Genomic DNA, 24,358 nt, shown 5'->3' on the forward strand with positions numbered 1-24,358 from the left:
TTTTTCACCAGTCACACCCTCTACCACATCTATGGTATATACTAGTTTTTTACCTAGTTTTGTTGAACCGTGTATATAAGTGTGTCTTTGTGTCATAAGATCTACCTCATGTAGTTTGAGCGACGTCTTGGAGGCCTGACAGGTGCAGCCATTGTTCCAGTTATTTGTTCCACAGCCACAGTTGCCTCCACAGCGTTTCACCAGCAGACATCGAGGGAAGAAGACGGCGTTGGTGGCCTTCAGCTCCTCGCGCAGGTTTACAGAATAGTTGCGTGGGGTACAGCTGTATCGCTTGACGTCATCATAGAGGCGGTTCAGATCAACTGGACAGTGCGAGAGAAACAGAGAGAAAATGACTCATTTAGATCAGTTTTTGTTCTATTTATGTTCTGTATTCTTTTGGGTGTTTTTGCATTACAATTAACAGAGTTCATTTTGCAAGGCTACTTTGTATTTGGCCTGTACTGTGATCTTCTCTTACTGTTGGCCTTTTCTTTCTGTATCTGTGTTTGTTATCATGGCAACTTCATCTGCTGCTGGTGGTAACATGAAATACATCACTTCCTCGTGAGCTGGTTGTTGGAGAAGTTGCGATTGTGTTATACAGTAAACAAAAACAAAAAAAAATTATTTTTATATTTTTCTGTGGTTGGTTTTACACTGGCCTAAAATATAATGGTGTGCGGAAGGGTGAGAGAGACAAAACGCCATTTTGATTTGTACAGTTATGGCTTCGTCTGTCACTTCATGTAATCATAAATAGAAATATGTGGCATATTGGAGACAGAGATGAGAGAATGAAACAGAAGATGGGAGGTTAATAAGGCAAAGTGGCTGTGATTCACTCTAAAAATATGCTCGGTATTGACTGAATGAAAATGGTTGCGAGGTGGAGAGAGACCATTAGTTGTGAGAACAATTGCAACGGCAACTGACTATAGATGAACAGGTGGAGATATGAGTGGCAGAAAGAGAGATAAAGATGCAGAAAGGGATAACACAAAGGCCAGAGGCAGAAGCAGGGGTCATTGATTGATTGTGGATTGGATGTATTGACTGCAGTCTTTCTTCATGTCATCACTTTGGAGAAAAATCTCCTTGGTTGTGCACATCGGACCTTTGTTCACTGCTTTGCAATGGTTCAAAACTCATTTCAGGAGAGTCAAAGGGATTATGAGACAAGCTGATGGTAAATAAGGGACTAAAGCACTGGTTCAAAGGGGAAAAACCAGGAGCTCCAGAAACAGGAGCTTGATTAAAATCCATCTGTGTTTCTGTATGTCTCACTAGTATTGGCATTAGAGACCACTGACTGAATGACATACTGTATATGCACATGGTTGCCCAGCACAAGGAGAGCCTGAGGTCACACTGTAGCAGGTAAGCATTTATTTTGAGGCTGCTGAGTGGTGGTAAGGCAAAGATAGATTTGTAATGTGCTTAAGGAAAGAACCATAACAATCATGTACATAGTTGGTATGGATTTTCTAGGATGATGATGATAAGCATAAGTGCCAAATGAAAGAGTGAAGGAGACAGAGAATGTGTTTTCTGTGAAATATAGATAGAGCACTTTATATTTTACATACTCATACCACTGGTGGTTTGGAGGACGGAGGAGACTGACAGTTTAAAAAAAAAAGAAGAAAAGAGATGAGAGGAAGAATATAAAGGATGGCAAAAGAAGAGTACAAATCAATGGCAGATTGATTGGTCGTTGAAATCGTCAGCAGGATAATAATCACCGCATACCAAGCAGGGTGATTTCTCTTGGCCATTGGAACTTTGATTTTGCTGTACAGTAATATACACTACTCAGTCACTCTACTTTACAACTGGGTAAAATATTTAACACTTTACTTCAAAGAGAGGCAAAAAACTCAATGGAATGACTTGATATAATTTGTGTAGACCAGTTTAATTTGTTGGTAGAAAAGAAAATCAGAAAAGGTTATTCATTTCAACACTAGTTCTATGAGCACGGTTGGAGTACTGTCGAGTTTTTAAGAAGTCTTGTAATGTTGTTGCCTCAGTCTATCCACCACAGTTGGCTTTAACTACTGGTAGTCACATTGATGCATTATTTACTTAAGCCTTTGAAGACAGTGAGACACAATTTCAACTTATAAGAAGCACATGAACTATTTTGAGTAATCTGCACTCCAGTTTGATTTATTTATTACATTAATATAAAGAGGTGTAAAAGGTTAAGGACAGCCCCCTAATTGGCTCCTAAAGTTTGCAGGGGACATCCTCGAGCACCATGGGGGAACCCACTGGACTATAGACTGATGCTTCACTACCTGCTGGAACCACTTTAGGAAAGGATGACTGAACAGCCCCTCTGCAAAAACAACATGACAGGAAAAAATTGCTGATGAGTTCACCTTTATGGAAGAATGCAACTGACCCCTGTCCAAAAGAAAGTAGGGGAGAAAGCACTAAACTGATCAAACAGCAGTTGGTCAAGCTTCTAAACCCTGTAACCCTGTTTTTGGCAGTGATGGAGAAGTGAGCCTGTACATAGGGAATACTCTGCACCACAGAGGGGGACAACGGCATCGTCACCAGTCTGTAGCCATTCAGGGTCCAAAACAGAAGTGGTTGAAATTGCAAATGGCTTAATGTACGGTTGCAACATCACAGCAGCAGCATAATGTCTTTGGTAGATCATGGATCCATTCTTGTCAGAACTGATATTTGCACTCCATTACAACAGTGTAGCTTGGTGCGGTGGGTTGCATTGGTTTGCTTTTGAGCTTTGCTGCAACAACATAACAATAAAGATCAGTCATACAATAGAAACCTAGAAATCCATGCCTAGAAATCACATGTACATTGTATCAGTATAATGATGACAAATCTGATTTTTGTGTGTGTGTGTGTGGGTGGGGGGTGGGGGGGTCCAGGGAAACCTAATGGCATTGATAATCAATAAGCAATTGCTCACAAAAGGAAATCTTTGCAGTGGGGGATTCCATTCATGCCACAAATCATGTTGGAAGCCCAATTAACAATGAACAACAATGAAGAGGGGGGAAAGAGCAGGGGAATATGATCATTTGCTTTGGCAATACATAGCGAAAGATGAAGGTAGAAGGTGCTCCATCCATACTGACAATGCTGAGTGTGGTTCCATTGTGGTGGAATTGCCCACATATTTACACAATGTGTTTTCTATTTCATGGCAAAATGACATGAAAATAAGATGAAATATAATAAGAATTTAATAAAAAAAAAAGGGAGCAAATGAAAGCTAGTGTATGAACATTTGTATGTGAATATATCTTACAGGCAGTTGTGTGTCCAGTAGGCTAAAGGAAAAGTGGATTATGAAAACATTTGTGAGAGAATTCACAGGTTAAATGAGGAAAAGTGATTGTATGCGTCACATTTCAAAAATGAAAAAACAAGGAGGTAATAGAGAATTTGTTGATGTTTATTTTGGATGAGTGGAGATGGCAATTGGGTGATAATCAGTTTACACCAATGCTCAGCTGAATATATTTGGGAAACTGAAAATGATGAGATTTTGCTAGAGGTTCACTTATTGTATTCAGTTTCTTCATGTTTACATCATTTAAATTTTAAGTTTTTAGAGATAGATAGATAGAAAAAATGTATCTTGTGCTAAACTGTCTTGTGTTAAACTATATACATATGCAGCAGTTTGTTCATTATTTACATGAGAAGATGTAGGATTTTTAGCTATTCCCCACTGACACACTAATAACTACCTAACTAACTCACTAGTCTGAGGTGTAACATCATAGAGGTCGTATAAAGTATTAAGAATCCATTTTATCATCTAGTACTACAGCATAAGCTCAGCATTCTGCTACACTAAATGTACCATTGCTGACAGCCTAATGATAGAAGTCTTTTTTTCCCTGCATCTCTCTTGTTATGAAAAAGCACAGGTTCCAGAAAACCCGTCATTTCTATTTTTGAGATTTTACTGAGGAGCACAATACCTGATTTTTCAGCAAGTGGTGGTTTTATAGTTTATGACAGAATTGTGACGATGTCAAGAGTCATGACAGGTCTCTCTAATGTTTGTTTACACCTCCCAAGGTGATGCAAAATGTAAAAGATGTAGTACAGAAGCACACTGAGTCACCTGCTACTGTACTGGCTCTGGTGGGCACCTACAATGCTGTCTCTTAACATTAAAATGCAGAGGAAAAACAGGTAGGTGTATTTGTGTGAATGTTTTTGTGTGAAGATGAAGGCACTTGTCATGTGTTGGTGTTTATGCTTTGAGTGTGCAGGCGTGTATATGCTGTATACGAGTGCGTGTCTGTACTTTCAGTGCCAAGCCTGTGTCTGTTTAAGGGGAATAAGTGCAATCTCAGAGGAGCAGTGGTGTGGAACTCTGTCAGGGAGTGTGGGAGTGAAAAGACAGAAAGACTGAGAGCAAGCAAGACTATGAGAATGACTGTCACTCTCATGGCCAGCAAGATGAAAAAAAAGTATAGTGTGTGTGTGTGAAGATTATACAATATATTCTGCTCTAAAGTTCTGTGCTTAGTATATGCTTCGTTGTCAAAGTATTATTATGATTTTATTTTAAGATATGTATGGGTGAGTCTGTCTGTGTGTGAGTTTCTTGGACTCAGAAGTGTCCCAATTAATATTAAGATCAGACTTACTGTCCTTCATGGGAACAAAGGTGTGTGTGTGTGTGTGTGTGTGTGTGTGTGTGTGTGTGTGTGTGTGTGTGTGTGTGTGTGTCTCTTAATGAAAACAAAGCTGAGCTGCTGACTGTGGCAGATTTCTGCTCCGCTGCACAGGTTGAATTTCCAATTAGAGAGGGCTACACTGGTACAGTGTATCAAAGATCTGCAGCACCTTTGCACCTTGCTGTAGTGCTGCAACATCCACAAACTCCCCGTATATGGAGCTGCGTCATGCCAGCCGAGCACACACATGCACTGATAAATAGAGATAGATTTGCTGTCAAGAGCAAATATTTACTAAGGAACAGGAGAGCCCTCGGGTAGAAAGACCGAGAGAGAGCAGGAGAGAGATATGGAGGCACAGGTGAGAGAGATTGGATCAAAAGTACTCAAGTCTGTTGCAAGCTTGAATACGCGCACACATCCCTGAGCACATTCTCCGCATGAATGATGTTTGTTTGTGTGTGTGTGTGTGTGTAATAAGTCTATGCGTGCCATATTTTCATATCTGCTCTTAGACATCCGCTCTAGCTGTACATCCTAGGGACAAAATCTATTGCCTCAGTGACTGCGGGTCGTTGGCTCTGACTTCACAGTAAAGAATTGCCTTGAACTGCTGGTCCTGTCTCACCTTAAATCTGTCAGTGACTCACTATTAGACCCCCGAGAGGGCAAACTGCTCATTTGATGATGCAACAACTTAGTCAGGCCCTGCTGTTGCATCATAATATGAGCAGGGACAACTTTTTTCCCATAATAATCTTCCTTTACTCTCCACACAGGAGAGGAAAGTGCACATATGTTTTTTCTATCTTTATATACTCCTTCCAACATGGCAAATTAAATTGTAGAGATACCTTCAACCACTAGACAACCTAATACTAGCCCTCTATCTTACTTGGCTCAGACTGTGGAGAATGTGGTTTCAATTGAATATGCAACACTTTATTAGTGGAGTTTCATTGGCTGTCACCTGTGCTATAATTGATTAGAAGACAGCAATGGGGCTCCATCACACTCATTACAGCCCTGACTAATAATTTTCTTCAAATTACTGAGCCATAGACTTTCTACTCTGCAGTGCTGTACCGCTGAGTTTTATGTATAGCCCAATATGTGAAAATGGGCCTCCTGCTGGGTGGGTCTTTTTTGGTCAGCACAAGGCTGCACGCTCTTCCCTCCCCTGTATTACACCAGCAACCATTGACTGCACCAGTCTGCAGCGAAATACTGTGAATGCAGCAGAGTTGTTGAGGATCATAATGTGCAGCACAATAAAACAGGATGAGAACATCATTGCTCTGATCTTCCTGCATTAACTGTGCCAACGCAACATGTCACGAAAGGGTCTATACTTAAATAAAATTTCAAGATCCCATGCTTATTTTTTTCATTCATTCATTAGCCATTCATTATCCCCGCGGGGGTCACCACTCTGACACAGCGCTGACATATAGAGACAAACAACCATTCATGCCCATATTCAAACCTATGGACAATTTAGAGTTGCCAGTTAACCTAACCTCCATGTCTTTGGACTGGGGGGGTGGGGGGGTGGAGTACCCGGAGGAAAACCGCGCCGGCACGAGGAGAACATGCACACTCCACACAGTAAGGCAGCAGTCTTTCTGTGTGGAGTGTGCATGTGTTTCTGTGTTCAAACCCAGGACCTTCTTGCTGTGAGGAGACAGTGCTGACTACTGCTGCCTATATTTTGAAACATAGAAATAGTAAATATTTCAGTGAAATGTATCTTTATACATTCAAGTAAAAAAACATTATTGGACATTATTTCCACATTGTTTAACATCACTGTATAAAAAATTCTTATTAAATAATTATCTGTGTGATCCAAATTATCCTTATACTAAGAGAAAAATTATAACCAAAGATGGTATTATACTTGCTGCACAATTTTCTCCCTATAATTATGGCTGATATAAAATATGTTGTATCTCTTTGAGATATTCACAGGAAATAAAAGCAACAATTTGCATTATTTTTTTATGAATATAGTTTTAAATAACTCTATTTTACATGATAAGATTGTTAATACTCCTGAACTACAGTACTGATCAATCAGCTGTCAACTATAGCTCAACCAAGCTTTTAGACACTGTAGCCTATTGTTTTAGTTTTGGCACATAGCTTGCTTTTGCATACTGTACAAACAGCCACAGAAGTCTGGTTTTCATATGCATTTTGTGCAACTTGTGGGGCTAATTCTTTACATTTGTGACTATTTTAAATCTGTCACTTTTTGATTATTTTTTTATTTATAGTTTGATAGCATCCAATGAATAGTAAATAGTGTCTGCTTCATTATTTCTACTCATTTCAGTTGTGCATTGTAAAATTGTGTTGAAATGTGTCAGCACGTACCATTTATTAGAACCAAATGAAAGAGATTGTCATACTAAAAACACAGTCATGCAAGGACATATATGTTTGCATTAGTGCTGTGCCAGCCTGTCACTGTGAGACAATAATAGATGTGTTTAAGATATAAAGTATATCTTACCTTTATTATGTCTGCTTGCCAGATGATAGGCCCTGGATCTATAATGTATGTGTGTTTGAGTATAGATGCTGTCCAGGTCCTGTCTCCAAGTGTCTGGGTTCAGGGATCTGAGAAGCTGCTCTATAGTGTCAAAGGCAGCTATGGTCCGGTCCAGATCCTCCAAGGAGAAAGGAACCTCTGTGACCGCGACCGGCATCTGCCCTACAACACTGTCCTGGAAAGAGCGAAGGTCACAAGATAAAAACAAAACGATTATTTCTATTATTATTTTAAGATTATTTTAACATCTACAAATGCTCATTTATAGCATTATTACCTAGAGCACGTTAGGGAAATCACATGTAACCATGTGCCAAAATTTCGTTGGAAATCTGTGATCACTTTATTATGTCTTCCACCATTGTTATGTAGCACAGAAAGATAAGATAATCCCATTTACCCTTGTTAACACCCAGTGGACAGATCTGGTAGTGAATCAGGTGGATATACTGAATTCTTTTCATCAGGTTAGTGTATGAAATGTGGAAGCAATAAAATGTGAATGGCTACTTCTGCAGAAGAAAAATCATTTTTCTGAAATTGGTGAAAACCTTGACAAATGTTCCTGGAATCTTAAAAACTGCATATATTATTGTTCAGCCTGTAGTTACTTTGTGTACCGTGGTGGGGAGGTCAGCGCTGTTTCTTTCCAAGCATTGAAAAGATATCCAAGAATTCATGGGAAGATTTGCAAAAATCAACAGATGACCTCCACACTACCCCCAAAGACAGGAAACAACCATGAACATAAAGGACACAGTCACAGTTGGTCATTCTGATTCCTCTAACACTTCAAATTTCAGACAGAGCTTTTAGTGAAATGGAAAATGTTTTGATCTAATGCAGGCAGAGTCTTCTTCCACAATGTAGAATATTACCTATAATTCTCTTGGGTAATCTGTATTAAATCTCTCCGTATTGTTGAGCATGATCAAAACTAACTAAATTAAAATGGTGGCATTAGTGTTACTGTAAATCCTCTCCACTCACCCCTCATCTATGCATTCCTACACCATGTAAATATAAGAGTAGTCTGACATTTACTATAAGTTCAGAAACCATCCTGTAGCCTATACATTTTACAACACACTATGATGCAAAGACTATACACAGTGACGCACCTCACCTTGAAAAACTGAGCTTTACTCTACTTTTGAATACAGTCATTCACTCTTTGTGTAAATGTAAACATTTAGTCTGAGATATAGACATGTAAAGAAAATGAAGATAAATATGAAAGTTAAATAGGGAAATTAATACACTTTAAATTAATTAACCTCATATATACTGTTCAACATGATTTCTCTTTATATGTTATATGTTTTCTACTACACTGAAAATTGTCAGTGAAATGGGAGCGGGAAAGTATCTGCATATCACACGGATGATTCATAGATGGCCGCCGCTCCCTGCTGCTGGCTATTTATCTAGATAGGAGGCAATTGCAATCAAATTCTTATAGCATGTAGGACTATTACGCCTGTGACTTTAGCTGCCATAATCAGCAGCAACTTCCACTCAGGCCGAGGTACAAGGGTAAGTGATGAGAAAATGTCAGAGGCTTATGAAGGAGACTTGGATTCATTAAAGCTAACATGGGAACAGAAGTAAACCTGTGAGACTTAACATTTATTTGTGAGAGCTTAAATACAGTGACTTAGGTATAAATTAAAAATGAATCACTTTAATGTATCGCTTCGCCATGCTGTAAAAATGTGATGCATATTAAATAAGTGATCACATGCCAGCTCAGCTGAATATTGAAGAAAACAGTCAAAAGCTCCATTAGATTACTTTCACCATCATCTTCATAATGAATGTACCACACTTGCTCAGTAGTGTGAAACAGTTACCAACATGAACATAATGTACAACAATCGCAAATCACTGAGAAAAAAAAACCAACGCAGCAGATTTGAATATAAAGTGGAAGAGGCCAACAAACCATACATGTACATCCCATCTGTAGCTGCGGTGACACAGCCATACAGACGCGCTAAAACACCCACATACATATAACCATTATTAATCCATGCAGAAAAACTGCCACGCAGCCCAGCGCACACTAATTATTATGATCACATACGTCACTGAACTCCACTGCTCGTACGCGCAGACACACAAATTACACTGATTACATGCACTTAAAAAAACATAAGTCTAAAGAAGCATGTCATGTTACATTTCAAGCTTCATGCATAATTAATACAGTACAGCACACACATGCATGAATATATTTTGTGTGGGTGAGAGCTGGCCTATGCAAATGGACCATATATCACAATTATTAGTTTTGCCAGTGTTCCTCTGTGTGCTTAAGAACTCGCTTATATGTGGAGTGGCTATATGTGTTGAAGACGGTATGTTCCAGCTGCAAAAAATTTTAAAATATAGTCTGGAAGAATTGAATTCAAAGTTCTCAACATCAATATGTATATAAAATAGTATAATCCCGATGATGAATGTGAATGTTTTTCTAACCTGACATTTCTTTTTCATAGTATTGTTAGGTTCATTTCTTTCTTCCATTCAGTGTGTGAAAGCAGGTCTGATTCTGCGGGTAAAAAAAGGCAAATTCTAACGGAGGTCAACCATGCCTGTTCAGTTCTAATTTTGGGATGTTAACAATCAAAGTCCGTATGAGTGTGCATGACTCACCATCATGGGTATAGTGACGGCTTCCCAGTTGGTGTTGGCTGCAGGTAAAGGAGAGTCATACTGCGGGGATGGAAGGCAGAAATAACCAATCAGTTGAGCAGACAATGTATGAGGAACCACACTGAAGAAAGAGAGCAAATGACTACATGATTTAGGTCGGACTAAAGGAATCATCTTGTGTTGCGACAGCTACAGTACAAGTGTATGTAAGTGGTCCTGTTATGGCCAACTCATAACTCCTCAAAGCTACATTTACTCATCACAGTAACTGCACATGGGCGGGAAATGTGAATAGGGTCTGCTTAGTACGGTTAAGTTTAGGCAACTAAAACTGAAGTCACCTCAGTATCATGGCAATGGTTAACAGTAGGTGTTGTACCATAATATCTATGCATAAACACCACAAAATCTTGGTTGTTGTGGATTTATGTACCGAAATCAAAGTGTGTCAGTGGACAAATGGCTCAGAAATGCTGGTAGTGTGGATTGCACTAAAGAGGTGATTCCACCAAGATGATACTTTTCTTTAACAACATTCATACTTTACATAGACTGTACATTTATTCACACTGTAAGTTATGGTTGATGTTATGAAACTACAGAAAAACCACATGTAAATGTTGGGGAAAGATGATCAGATAGCAGCAAAGGGAAACACTTCCATGTATCACTCCAATACACTTACGTTTTACTTTTCAGTTCAACTTTTCAAATAGTTGACTTCAGACAGCTTGTAGCATGCAGGGTGTTCACATGCACTGTAATCTTAGACTATCCAAGATATTCAGGTGTCTGCCTGTCTTAACTGATGGACTGTCATTATGTCAGTGAAATCCTTAAAGAAATTCCAGGGATGCTGGTCACAGCATGCCTTTGTGTGTCTATATGTGAAAGAAATCAGACTCTGGTCAAAGCACGTTTAGGTGATAAACACTCATCAGACTGACATATTTGGAACACATGCACACATTCTTTGTCTTTCTCTTTCCCTCTCCTACACACACACACACACACACACACACACACACACACACACAAATGCACACACCGTCTCCTGCATCACTCTCTGTACACACACATAAAATCTCACAGGCTATCGAATCCTTCTCCTTGAAGAGTCTTAAATACCATCTCTGGTCAATGTGGAACAGTAAATCTGTCTCAGCCGCACTTCAAAGACACGGTGCCCTCACTTTGTCTCGCTGTGTAAGTGTGTGTCTGTGTGTGTCTGTGAATGTAATAGAGTTGACATCAAAGCCTGTCGATGCACAAAGTTTTTTGTTTAACAGATTCTCGCATCTGGCCTTTGGATAAATGTACTCACACATAAATGAACACCCAAACCAGCTGTGAATGAGGTCAGGACGTTTCCTGTAAGAGTGTGTGTGTGTGTGTGTGTGTGTGTGTGTGTGTGAGTGTGTGTGTGAGTGTGTGAGAGAGTGTGACTAAAGGCATGTTTACAGATTCCTAGTCTCATTTCCTTTTAAGGTTAAATGCTTCATGTCAAGCACATCTGGGCCACTTAATAGGGTTGGAAATAAAAGACACAAACTGAAAATGTCTCTGCATGCAGACTGTAGTCACCTGCCAGCTACAGTGCCAAACTTTTACCCTAACAGTTTTTGGACAAAAGCATGATGAATTGTTGCTTTTTATTTCAGGTGTGTTTCATGTTCATACTGGTTTTATTACAATCAAAGTTAGTCATATGTACTGAATGGTAACTCATTCATTAATCAGTTTTCATCATGATTTCATCTTGCATCTGTGTGGTGAAATCAAATTCTGGTGAATGATAGGAAGTCATGCTGCACTTTGCTTATTTATCTTCTTCCAAGAACAGATGAACAAGTAGAAACAGGACAGAAATGAGGCGTCTTGTACTATAACATTACAGGTGGTTAGTATTGCTGATACGTTTCACTCACTTTTTGTTAAGGAGCAGCAAAGGTACTGTATATGGTGTAAAAAATTTAAATTCCTCTAACTTTTTGTCCTCATTCATGTAATCCCCTCACTCATGTGTTGACGCAAATACATGGTGCCATTGTTATCATATTAGTCTCACATAATTATATGGATACCAATGTAGATTATGCAGATTCCAAGTAGCAATGTTAATAAATATCATGTAAACACTTCAAATATAAAAAGTCTTTCAGAGGGTTTTTGAATAGAGTTTTCAAATGATTTATAAAGAAATGTTTAGAACTAAAAGTAATATTTCAGGCAATATTCACTACTTGTAAGGTAACAAATTCTTATTTACAGTAGCAGTCTAGTGGAGGGGACACCAGGGAGCTGCCCTTTGCAACCTCCATTTTGTACAGCTGGACACTGCAGCAGCTGAGGATTAAGTGTGCGGTAGATGGTGAGGAGGGCAAGAGCACTGCCCTGTCGACTTTTACCTCGCATGACCAGGTATCTCGCTTACAGCTAGAGGACGTTTAAGTTTGTAAATAAATTGCATCGGCCACATTTATGTTGTCTCATCTATGTCTGAGTCAGAGCAAACCAGGAAAGTGCTTCCTCTCATCTCTCCCTCTAGCACAGTTGTTAGTTTACTGTCATACTTCTGATCTTAATCCACAGTAGGGCCGTCTCAGTATCAGATAGAAAGAATTAACGATAAAAATATGATCAAGATATCTATAACAATAATGCTATAAATCAAATTCATCTTTAATTTTATTGTGTGTTTTGTCTAATTTTAGCCAAATGAATTGGACTCATACGAGTGTAGAAGGGTGAAGAGAGAATCTCTTACCGTAACTGTACAAAAGCATACAAAAAGAACAGTTCCACTTTATGGATAGTGAACCAGATACCAGAACTGTAACCAGATGAGCTGGTAAACAAAAGATCCACAAGGCCTAACATCTGCCATCAGCATATTATCATATGTGTGTTATTAACACAATCAGTATTTTGTTTTGTTTTTTTATATAAAAAAATAACCTAATTCTAAACTTATGCTTAAAACCAAGTCTTTATCCTCAAACAGCCCATCGAAGTGTTGAGAACCAACCAAAATATCCTCACAATGCAGAGATGTTCTCTCTAAGATGGTTTAAAACTAAAATTGGTCCTCACAAAGATAGCAATAGGAGCAAAAACACACTTGCATACATTCATGCATGTGTGTTTCTGGTTTCATCTGGGGTCATATTCTGTAGAATATTCATCAGTTGTTTGGGAAACACATGTCAGATGACTGGGTTTCTCGGAGCTAACTTGAATCAGGTTCCTGGATCAATAGTGTTTTCCCAACCGCACCTGGCTTCACAGCACTTCCCAGGAATACCCCCCACCACACACAATACTGTTACTTGTATGATCTCAGACAACAAAATAAATATTGGCAGAAAAGACACACAAAACTAAGAAACAAAAATGATAGTCTGAGGTTCTGAAGTCTTACAAAGAGAAACTTAAAGCTGCATCTGTTCACGATAAATATAATCAGGCTGTTTTGTGCACCTCGAGTTTCTTTTGAGCCTTTATAAAGAAATAGCTCTTAAAATTTTTATCTTATGCAATCAAAAGAACTCATTACTCCATGTAAGCTTGTGCTGCAGATGACGAATCACACCCGCTGAAAACCAGATTTGAAAAGGATCAAAGAGGAAAGATTTGGGAGAAAAACAGTGACATGAATAATGAGTAAGGTCTCTGTTTGACTAGACTGTTGCCTGCAGGTAGTGAGCTTTTGTTTGTTTTTGGAGAGGCGCGCAGTTTCAATCATATATCAGACATAAAGGTCAATTTAGGTCCCAGTCTGCGGAAACCTACCCAAACTTGAAGTGCATAAAAGAATTTCTTATGCATGTCAAGAGACCTGATCTAAAATGGACCCAAGATAATGAGACCTGATGTGAAATGTAGCTGACGTGATGAGACCCTTTTCACGGTTGTCATTTCTCATACAGTATATGAATAAAATCCAGATGCACTTTTGTTTACACTTATCCACAGATCACATCAGAAAGTTCCTAAAGCTGTTTGTTGTTGGCCACAAATCACCAGCAGAAGAGTAAATGGGCACTTGAGAAGTAAAGTTGCAGAAGTAACAGTTTAGCAGCTATCTAAAAATTGTGCAGAACAAACATGGATAAGTTGCACTGAAGGACTAATGCTTCAATTATCTATGGATCAGATAAATGCTACAACTGCTTGTTACGCCTTCTGTATTCCTGTACATGTTAAAATCTTCAGAGCCACTTTTTTCATTAAGTTTAATGCAATGAAGTGAAAGAAGGCTTTAGTGTAAGAGGCGGCTTCCACAGACTGCTTGCTGTCCTTACACTTGGGAAGTGTACTTATTATGTATGCATCTTGGAGAGATATTTACACCCTCTCAAAATCAAATTCTTGAGACCTGCTATATACACCAACACTGCAGCAGAACAATGCTCCTCTAATTAACAGGCAGCCATTCATGGTCATTGAACTGAATAAAACCCAGTCCAGACCAGATAAGATTTAATGTAATTTGGACCTGGCTCGACTTTGTCGTGGGTCATGTTTTGATTACTCGGAACCTGGAGTTGCTGTGAGGAGCTGTAGCGTTGACTGGATCTGACCAATGACTGGAGCCACAAACGACCGACGTTATGAAGCAGCAACGACAGTGATATTGAAGAAAAACATTTGTTATAATGAACTTAAGCCGCTTAGAAAATTAAAAAAACCAATGTGTTGCGTATGCATATTGATGTTGACGTCATCGATTATGGCGACTAATTGCGACAGCCCTTGGGGTAAAACACAAACACACAGGCTTGGAACATGGCAGGGGCTTTGTTTCAGTCTTTTTTCCCCAGTATGATTCCATCTGACTCCTTTTCTCTCTATTACACTGACACTGGTTTACTTTCCCTCCTGGTTTTACTTTTATCTAGTCCACCTCAGTCCACTCTATATCTCCCTTACTCACAAATACCTCTCTCCCTCTCTCTCCCTCTTCCTCTCTCAGTCCAGGTTGTTTTAGTCATTAGCTGACATGCTGATATCATCTCAGACACCTGTTCTCTCCTTCCAGTGCTGTTTCTCCTCATTCCCGCTCTGCCTTTTGCTGTCTCTCTCTTCCTCCCTTCCTCTCTCTGCTTCTTCTCCTCCTCCCTCTTATCTGTTCGACAGGTCTGGAGAGAACAAATTAGACCTGCTAAATTAAGCCACACACACAGCTCCAGTTTAGCTGAAGGGAAGGTGTGTGTGTGTGTGTGTGTGTGTGTGTGTGTGTGTGTGTGTGTGTGTGTGTGTGTGTGTGTGTGTAAAAGATGGAAAGACAAACACACTCAAACACAGGAGCTCTTTGAAAAATGGGTAAGACTGATCAAATAAGATAAGCCTCAAGAGTTGGATTCTGTTTTAAATGTACATAAGAGTGATTATTTGACCAGAAGAGAAATCACAAAGGACAGGAGGGAGGGAAGACAGAGAAAAGCAGCGGGAGTGTCTGAGAAAGAGAGATAAGGCAGTTGTTTGGGGTTTTTGCATTGATGAAAAGTAATGAGGTTCATTAAGTCAACTACCATATTTTGAGGTGCTTTTACTTTGTCAACATGTTGGATTGAACATGGTGAACCTGCTCTCAAGTATTTTCAGTTGAGGTAATTAAGGGCATAGGCTACAGTTTCAGGCTGTGTCCTCTGTTTCCTTCTGTGCAACATGTTTCATATTGCCTTTGCAACCTAGAACACTTGGGTTTGTTGTGGTGTGGGGCTTTGTGGTCATCTGCATTTCTGCAACCTTCTCCATTTTATTGGCAAAAGTGAATAACTTATGGTGATTTTTATCTGTTATTTGATGTTTAGTGTGACTTCAAATGCTTTGTACAGTACTTCACATGTATATATACGTATTGTATTTCCTCAAATAGTGAGCAGGGCCTTCTTTTTTTTACCTCAACTGCAAAAGGTAACATGGCTTCATTTGAAGTAGGCTTGTATTAGAGACAGGCCTTTATTTCTAATTCCCTCTGTTTCATAAGTGTAATTGGTCATATTTAAGTACAAAGCCTCGGCTTGATCCAGTCCCATTCTCCCTCTTAAAGTTACTGCATTACGCTGTTAATACAAACTCAACGCTTCCTGTAACCTGTTTAAATTAGAAGCTCTGCAGCGTTGTATTGGTCAAAAACCCTTCATTACTTAACAGAGCTTTTATGAAACATTTGCAGGCATACCTTATGCGACAACAGAATTAAAGGACAGCATTGCAAAGTGGATCAGAATGAATGATTCATATGCCACCAAAGTGTTGAAAATAGCATCATTATATTGTTGAATCTATTAGATTAAAGCAGTAGAAATGTGCAAATGCACGTTATACAACAGGCACTAGGAGTTTATCCACCCTTGTTTTTTCCCTGGCCTATATTTGGGGGCTGGCCTTTACTTGTTTGTAAGTGACACATGAATGCATCAATAATAATAATTCAGTATTATAATATATATATATATATATATATATATATATATATATATATAGCACTCTGAGAGTTGTCATTGTGCATTGTGAGTACTTTTACTTTTGCTGATGATCCTTGTTTCGTTTTAATACTTGCATAATTGCCTGTGTAGCTTAAGTCTGAAACGCAGTGTCTCAGTGGAATTACTGTTCAGAAACTGGTAAAAACACATCAGTGAGTCACACCATTGCACTGGGTGATGTCACTTCATTACAATGAAGTTAGAGTCCGTCCCTTGTACTCCGCCCTGCTGTCGCTAAAACTAGCTAGGATACCAAATGTGTATTAATCCACGGCTAAAAATAGTCCCCATCAAATGCACTACTTTCCGGTTTGAACGACATTTCCTAAAAACTACAGTGCCCAGCTGTTTTAGGAAATGACAGGGCCTTTTTAAAAAAATGAAACTATTTTAATAAGCTTTGAGGCAATGAGCTTTGGGCTGAGTAGCACAGAGATAGATAGGGAAGTTAGGAAGTACTGACTGATACATTATTAGTTGGTCTTGGTCTTTGTTGTCAATAAGTAACATGAAGAATAATGACTGACTTATCCTTAAAAAAAAATCTCAGCTGTAATATCCAAATGACTATGAAAGAGAAAGACCGTCTGCATATACAGTCACTCTCTCTCTGTGTCTCTGTCACTGTCTTGCCCTTTACTTCATCTTTGCTCATACCACTTTTTTTCTCAGATAATAAGCGATGCCACCAGTTCAACCTCGTCTATGATGCTGTGTCTCTTCCCCTCTCTCTCTTCTGTACTCATGAAAGAAGAAGCCAGGGAACATCTTTAAATGCTCAAAATGCTCTCCGCTGCTCTCTCTCTTCCCCTTTCCCCTCTGATTATAGGGCGGGAGAACATCTTCAAATCAGATTCCCTCTTTTTCTTCTTTCCTCATCCTGACAGAATGACAAAGCTTATCTGCTTATCCATTCATTTGACAGCCTTTAGGAGTACACTTTCTCATCTTCCCTCCCTCCTTTTTCCCCCATCCCTCCATCTCTCCTCTACTGTCGAGTGGACATGAGAGAAAAGAACAGTTGGCTAATCCATTTTGGCATTTTAACGACCATGTTACTAGATCCTTCTTCTCTCCCTTCCTCATCCCATCTATTTATCTCTCCATCATACCATCTCTCTCCTTTATTGTCAAGTGGAGGAAAAATAGTGAGAGAAGCAGTTTACCTGAGGCGTCACAGTGGTACTTGGGCTGAACCTCATGTGAAAAAAAAACTTAAAGCTGTGTCCCAAATAACAGCTCATGATTCATCGTCAAGTGTGTGTGTATGTATGTAAGTGTACGTCTCTCACCAGCAGTGAATAGTAGATTTTGAATCCCGGCTTTGCAACAAAGTAATCATCAGACTTGAAGGTGACTCTGAGCGTGTTGGTTTTGGAGTTGAGACTAGGTGGAGCTTTCTGCCCACAACAGCGACCCCAAATTATAGTGCTGGTCTCTGATTGGTCCTCCACTTCCACAAAGTCATACCTGGAGCGAGAAAGAAAAGGAGAAGTAGATGAATGCGTGGGAGGGAAGAAGGGGAGAAGGTTAGAGGATGAAAGAAACTTTTTTTGTACATCTCTTAGCACAGTCTAGATTAGTTTATGGATCTTCAGCTCTTGTCATCAAACTTGTGATGAGACAACTCTATGATGTCTTCTCAACCCACCAGGCCGTCCTGCCAAAGTACTTGACAACAAGACTTTTTGGGGGAAAAGTTTTCAAATAACTTTGACTAAACGTTCCAGCAATCAATGCCCCTGTCAATAAATGAGTCCATTTATCAAACACACACAGAAATACACACACAGTCATTTTTACAAACAAGATTTTTAAAAGCCGGCAAAGCTCCTTTCTCCCTCTTCCCACCTTGCCACATCTCCCCTCCCTCTCTTTTCCCCCTGCTGCTCCCCCTTGTCTTTTCAGCAAAGTGCTTACAAAGACGACTGAGTTGCATATGGGGATTAAAAAGTCTATTTTCTCCCCTCAACCCTCAAGGACAAACTTCTTATACTTCTTGCCAAGAAAGCAAACTTTAACTATCCATCCCTCTCATCGTGATCCCCCCCCTCCATACCTTTTTATGTTCTTTTCTCTCACATCCTTTCGATCACACTTTATTGTTGGTGTGAGAATGTGCATACATTATCAAATCATTTTCACATGTTTTACTGTAGCTGTTGTACATCCTTCCAACTTGAGAGTTTTACTCAATAAACTTTTCCTCTCCTCTTTGTCACTCGAAACCATCTCTCCAGCATTCCTTCTCTCACTACCTGGTTATTTAATCGCTCATACTTTCATCTGACCTTTCTCCTTTATAGCTGCTTGTAACTCATCAGTGCTTCCTCCCCTTTGTGCTCTGTACCTCTATCCTTCTTTGCTCCTTTCAGGTATTATCTTTCTCTCCTTTTGTCATTTTTTGCTAAAGACATTTATGTCATCCTGCTTCCTTCTTTCATTCCGTCTTCTGCTCTAAACCTCTCCTGAATTTCTCTGCCCTCTCCATCTGTTTATTATTCTGTTTCTTTGCATCCCATGTTTTACCTGCACACTCCATTCTCAGCCTCCTCCAGGCCGAAGTGTCCGTCAAACTCCAGGTGAATGCGGCTCCCTGGCGGTGACAGCAGTTTCCATGACAACAGCAGGTTGCGGGGGTAAGCGTTAGGGTAGCGTGGGCTGTTGATGACTCCGCCCGCTGGTGTTACTGTGATGTTTTCGTCTTTGCGGTACAAGTCTGTGGTGAGGCGATTGCTGTCTGTTAGTGGTTACAACTAATCAGTTAGTTAGTCCAGCTCTAAATTAAAACAAGTAAAGCAGCTTGTTCACAGGGACGTGCACACAAAATGTAAATTACATGCAAAAACAACAAATAGATCTCTGTGGATATTGGCACAGGTAGACACATTTGTTGAGACAGACAGAAGCACAGACACATACACAAACAAACAATACAAATATTAATCTGACATTTCTGTCTAATGACTGACTGACAGTCTCATATCTGTCCCCCCAGTGTTAACTTTCAGCCATCATCTGGTTAGCTTAGGTTAGCATAAAGACCGGACAAGGGGGAGAAGAGGTAGCCTGGCTCCGTCCACACAAGAACAAAATCCACCTTCATTGCAGCTCTGACTGTTAGCTTTTACACTGGAGATATAGCATGGTAATTATTGATCTTTAAGGTTGTTGGTAAGACTATTCAGACGGAGCTGTGTCCCCCTGTTTCCACTTTTTATTCTAAACTAACTGCCTGCTGGCTTCATATTTAACAAACAGTGGTATAAATACTCTCATCTCTTGACCATACAGTGAATAAGGTCATTCCCGAAATGTCCAATTATTTCTGTTATAGCCTGATCGATACTGGACTGTGATATTGATATTTGGAGTAAAAAAACAAAACAAAAACCATATATTTTATCCAATAATGATTTTTTTTAACATGCCATAAACAATCAATCTGACTATAGACCCCTTAGATTAGTTTTAATTTGTTTCTAATTGTGACCAAGGTAAGATAAGATGTACCTTTATTAATCCTCCGTAGAGGAAATTCAAATTAACAGCAGCACAAGGGAAAAAAATAAATAATATATAAAGAAATAAAATAAGAATAGAAACAAAAATCTAGAATAAACAAGATAAAGCAGAAATACTATATACAATAACATACAAATGCAAGTAGGCATGTCTGTACATGTGCAAATATAAAAATACATAGAGTTTAGTGGTTGTTGCAGTTTGTCTGGGTTCTATTGTTATATACAGATTTGAGTCCTTAGACTGTGGGTGCTTTGGCTTTTTGTAGTCTGATGGCTGATGGTACAAAGGAGCCACCCAGCTGCTTGGAGGTACATGGCTGGATGAGTCTGTTACAGAACGTGCTTCTACATACTGCATACTAAGTGGGACATTTTACAGTTGAAAACATGTTGGTGCTTTCTGCTGGACAAATTATGTAACAGGGACACTGTTTCTAAATTACTTCAAACCCAGTTCGATGTGTCTGGACTGCCGTTTCTTGTCATTATCAGCTGACATATGCACCGATACAGATATCAGCAGTAAGATAATAATGGCCAGTGCAACAGCTTTCTACAGTGTTCTTTCTGTTGTGGTTTGCACAAACATATTGTGTAAAGAAAACATCCGAAGTACAGAATAACTGAGAAAAGAGTCAGATGGTTCATCTTTAAAATTATTCTGTAGAGGTGAGAAATCCAATTTTAACAAATGCCTGGTTGTGGATCTGTTTAACACATATGGATATGTTCATGTATCTTTCCTTGTTGCAAAGTGCACGTCTGACCTTTTCACACCCATCAGATTTTAATATTTCTGTACAAGTTGAAAATTTGGCCCGACAGTGCTTCGAGGGAATAGGTCAAGGGGTCAACAAAAATATTCAGATTAACTCTGTGAAGGTCATGAATATTGACAGCAGACAGGAAAAGTGGCCATGGACCAAAATGTCTCATAGTTAAGGGGTTCACCAAAAACATTAGAAATCATTCTCTGGTGACAGAGAATCACACCCAGTTTTATAGCAGCTTATAGCAACTATGATTGCACAAATTTACAGTCTGAGCTAAAAACTGTTGGAGGAATATATATACTTTGTTCTTGTCTGAATACGTAGATGCATAGAATAAAACACACACACACACACACACACACACACACACACACACACACACACACACACACGTGCATACATATCTACTGATAATAAAAGAAAAAGAATAATATTAGAACTAAAAGCTGTCATGAGCTCTGGTTATTAGCTTCATTGCTTCACTGAGTAAATAATAACGATACTCTCCAAAGTATAACAATCGCTCTCATCAGCACCGATGAACATCATATTCACACCCACTGAACATCTAATCCTGATATATCAATCATATATATAAAAATTATATTATATTTTAAAATTTGCACAACACAACTCATAATTGTCCACAGCATTTTATTGCTGATTTCCTGAACATTAGAAAGCATTTTCTTACACACACACACACACACAAATACTGTAAGGTCAGGCACTGTGCTGAAGCAGGCTGACAGGGCTATATTTTCTAAGGGGTGTGTATTTTTTGCAAGAGAGCTGAATGTTTAATCAAGGCACCATAGCCTGCACCCCAGGGAGATGATGATGAAGCTTTGGCCTTCTCCTCCACCTCTTCACTGCAAACTTCCCCTAATTCCCCATCCTATCTCACATCCCATCTCTTTACGTCCCTCCTCTCTGCTTCGGTCAGTAATTCTGTCTCATCGGTCATGCCGCGTTCTCTGGCAGTCTCACCTTCTGCTAATTCTGCCTTCAGCAATTAAGACTGTACCTCAGATTGTGTGTGTGTGTGTGTGTGTGTGTGTGTGTGTGTGTATGCATTTAGGTGTGTGACAGTGTGTGTGCTCTCAGTTATGAGCATTTATGCTTGTGTGAATGTATCTGCGTGTGTGTGCGTGGGTGTTTGTGTGTGCGAAGGGGGCAGAGTTTGTTTGTAATGGGATTCTTCCACTCTGCTGATCAGAGGCCTGACTGTGTAGGTCCATTCAGTCGTAAAAGTGCTTATGTGTCAGGAACTTTCACCTACTAAGGTGCCTTGGGATCAGAGCTGTGTGTGTGTGTATGAGCTTGTGTATCTATCAGTATTGCACATGAGGAAAACTGTGTTTATTAGTATGTGATCATTATCATTTCTATATATCACCAGAATGCAGCAGAATAGCTTGTTGCATCCATCGTGTTTACTGCAGTGTACGGAGATCTTAGCAGACTGAAGGTACATCTTTCAGTTATTTTACCTGACTCTTATGGAAGCCAGCACTGGATTCACAGCCAAACTCCAATCCTCCTCTTGAATCACTCGTCTCCTTTTAAATTGGTTTGATCTCTTAGTATTTGCTGATGTTTTGCCTATTTTATTGTTTTCTCTTAGATAGTGAAAACTCATTTATCCAACTGGAAAAAGTACCCACTCAACATATCTTGCATTTGTTTGCTCTAGCGAAGTTTCATGGCCATGTAGATTAAATCTTTCCAAAAAGCTATGGTTTTAATTGTTGATCGGAAATATGATAAACCTACCTACTGCATGTTTAGCCAATCAAGGGCTACGATGAACCTACAGCTGAAGTTGTTCATTGGCACACAAAAATTGTGTCTGGTAGACATTAGTTTTAGAGACAAGACATTTTCTAAAGAAACGGTATCCATTGTGCAAAACAATAACAGTCTACTTCTACTCTATTTTGTGTGTGTGTGTGTGTGTATGTTTGCATGTTTGAACATATGTGTGTACTATCTCTAAGTATATGTATGAATGTGCATTTATTGTAACATGAATTAGCATTTATGTGCCCACCCAAGCTGCTCTGTGTGCAAACGAAGAGTGTGTGAGAGACAGAAAGCATTTAGACGAAGGAAGACATTAAAATGAGAAAATATGCAAATATGCTCGAGTACCACCCGGCTCTTTTGGATGCTGCTCCTCAGTCACACCATTGACCTTACCATAAATCTTGCAGTGATGTCAGTGACTCCATTGCAAATTCATGCAAATGAGGCAATGATAAGAAAAGGGGTTTCTGTTAAAGATCCAGTCCAGAGAATTGACAGCGTTGGAAACTGCCAGCTACATTTCGTCGGCCTGCTTTGCAAATGCATGTAAGGCTATAGTTTTGCGTTAAAGGCTAAAATGGAATCAGGGCAGAGCAGGATCCTAAGGAAGCTAACATATATGTGGTGGCACAGTGGGATATGCTTTGCAGTCCAGAAACACTAGGACATTAGCTCTGGAAGCACAGTGACTATACTGACTTTTTTGTTTTAACAGTGTTAAAAAAAAAAAAATCACATTTATTGTGGGCCACTTCAGGTAATCACTGACTGCAAGGAAATATTAAATATAGTGACTTTATTTATATTTATTTTAATGTGTGCAATTTATAATAGATCCCTAGAATTAGGGGAGTAATGGGTTAAAAAGCCTACACTTTATCACACTATCTGATCTGTATGTGTATACTCTCTGAAAGTCAGCACTCTAACATCATACTTCAGTCTCATAGTCAACTCAATATGCTGTATATAACAAATATTACTGCTCATATTATATCATTGCAGGGTGGACAAAATAAAATCAAATAAACTTGGCTGTTATCAGTGGGCTTAAACATGCATGTAAGGACAAGTTTTTCCAGATCGTCCTCAAATATGGCAACAAATACAGTCTCTCTCTCGCTCCAACTCTCTTCTTCTTTCTCTTTTCATCTCTCTTTAAAACCGTTAAACTCTTTTGTTCAGTTAAATTCTTTATCCACATCTGATCTCTAAATTATAACTGCTGGTCTGTTGCCTGATATTCCAGCATCTGTTTTGTATCTTTGACTATGGGGAATAATTTAATCTTCCTCGGTTGTTATAATTTCAACACTGCCTCTTGCTGGTTTTTAGGTCTTTTATTACGAAATAGTTGAAACTATATTTGTATTTCTTTAGCAAAGACGGAAGGACTATGTAGCCTACATGCATCTTTAAAGGTGCTTTATAAATTTTGTCTACCAATGGACGTTGTTTCTCACCAGGAGTGGGTGGTGGTGGTGATAGTGGTCGCTTGCCAGGAGCTTCAGTCATAGTTTGATTTACAAGACAAGAGGTTAGAATATGCTCTGATCAGTGCCGCTTCTTCATCTTCTCATGTTAGACTGGATGCTACAGTGACTCACTATCACAAAGTTGTATCACAAATCGGGCCGGGCCGGGGCTAGCTGGTTAGCATGCTAACTGCAGTAGAAAAACAAAGTAGATAGATAGAAATACAAGCAAAACCAAAAGGAAAGAGTTTGATGCCAAACTCGTAACATTTCTTCTAGACTAATAAGTAAACAGCTGTTAATGCTAATGTTGGCTATGGCTTTTGCAATAACAAAAACGTACATGTAGCTCCTTCAAAATAAGCCTTGCTGCAATTAGCTGC

General features: G+C 39.2%; 1 protein-coding gene across 2 annotated transcripts in view; it reads right to left on the reverse strand.

Moving 5' to 3' along the window:
- Nucleotides 1-24,358, reverse strand: part of pdgfd (platelet derived growth factor d) — a 52,310-nt gene that overhangs the window by 5,590 nt on the left and 22,362 nt on the right. The window contains exons 2-6 of one of the 2 annotated variants that reach the window (XM_087174092.1): nucleotides 18,921-19,131; nucleotides 17,684-17,861; nucleotides 9,898-9,957; nucleotides 7,201-7,414; nucleotides 106-323 (exon numbers count right to left, since the gene is read on the reverse strand). In XM_087174092.1, coding sequence (XP_087030218.1) covers nucleotides 106-323; nucleotides 7,201-7,414; nucleotides 9,898-9,957; nucleotides 17,684-17,861; nucleotides 18,921-19,131 — 881 coding nt within the window. The remainder of the gene's footprint in view (nucleotides 1-105; nucleotides 324-7,200; nucleotides 7,415-9,897; nucleotides 9,958-17,683; nucleotides 17,862-18,920; nucleotides 19,132-24,358) is intronic. The other variant, XM_023406603.2, reaches the window with a different exon arrangement.

This window comes from Seriola lalandi, unplaced genomic scaffold (assembly GCF_002814215.2).
Source record: "Seriola lalandi dorsalis isolate HSWRI2012SDOR001 ecotype SW California unplaced genomic scaffold, Sedor1 jcf7180002054313, whole genome shotgun sequence".
Lineage (NCBI taxonomy): Eukaryota > Metazoa > Chordata > Actinopteri > Carangiformes > Carangidae > Seriola > Seriola lalandi.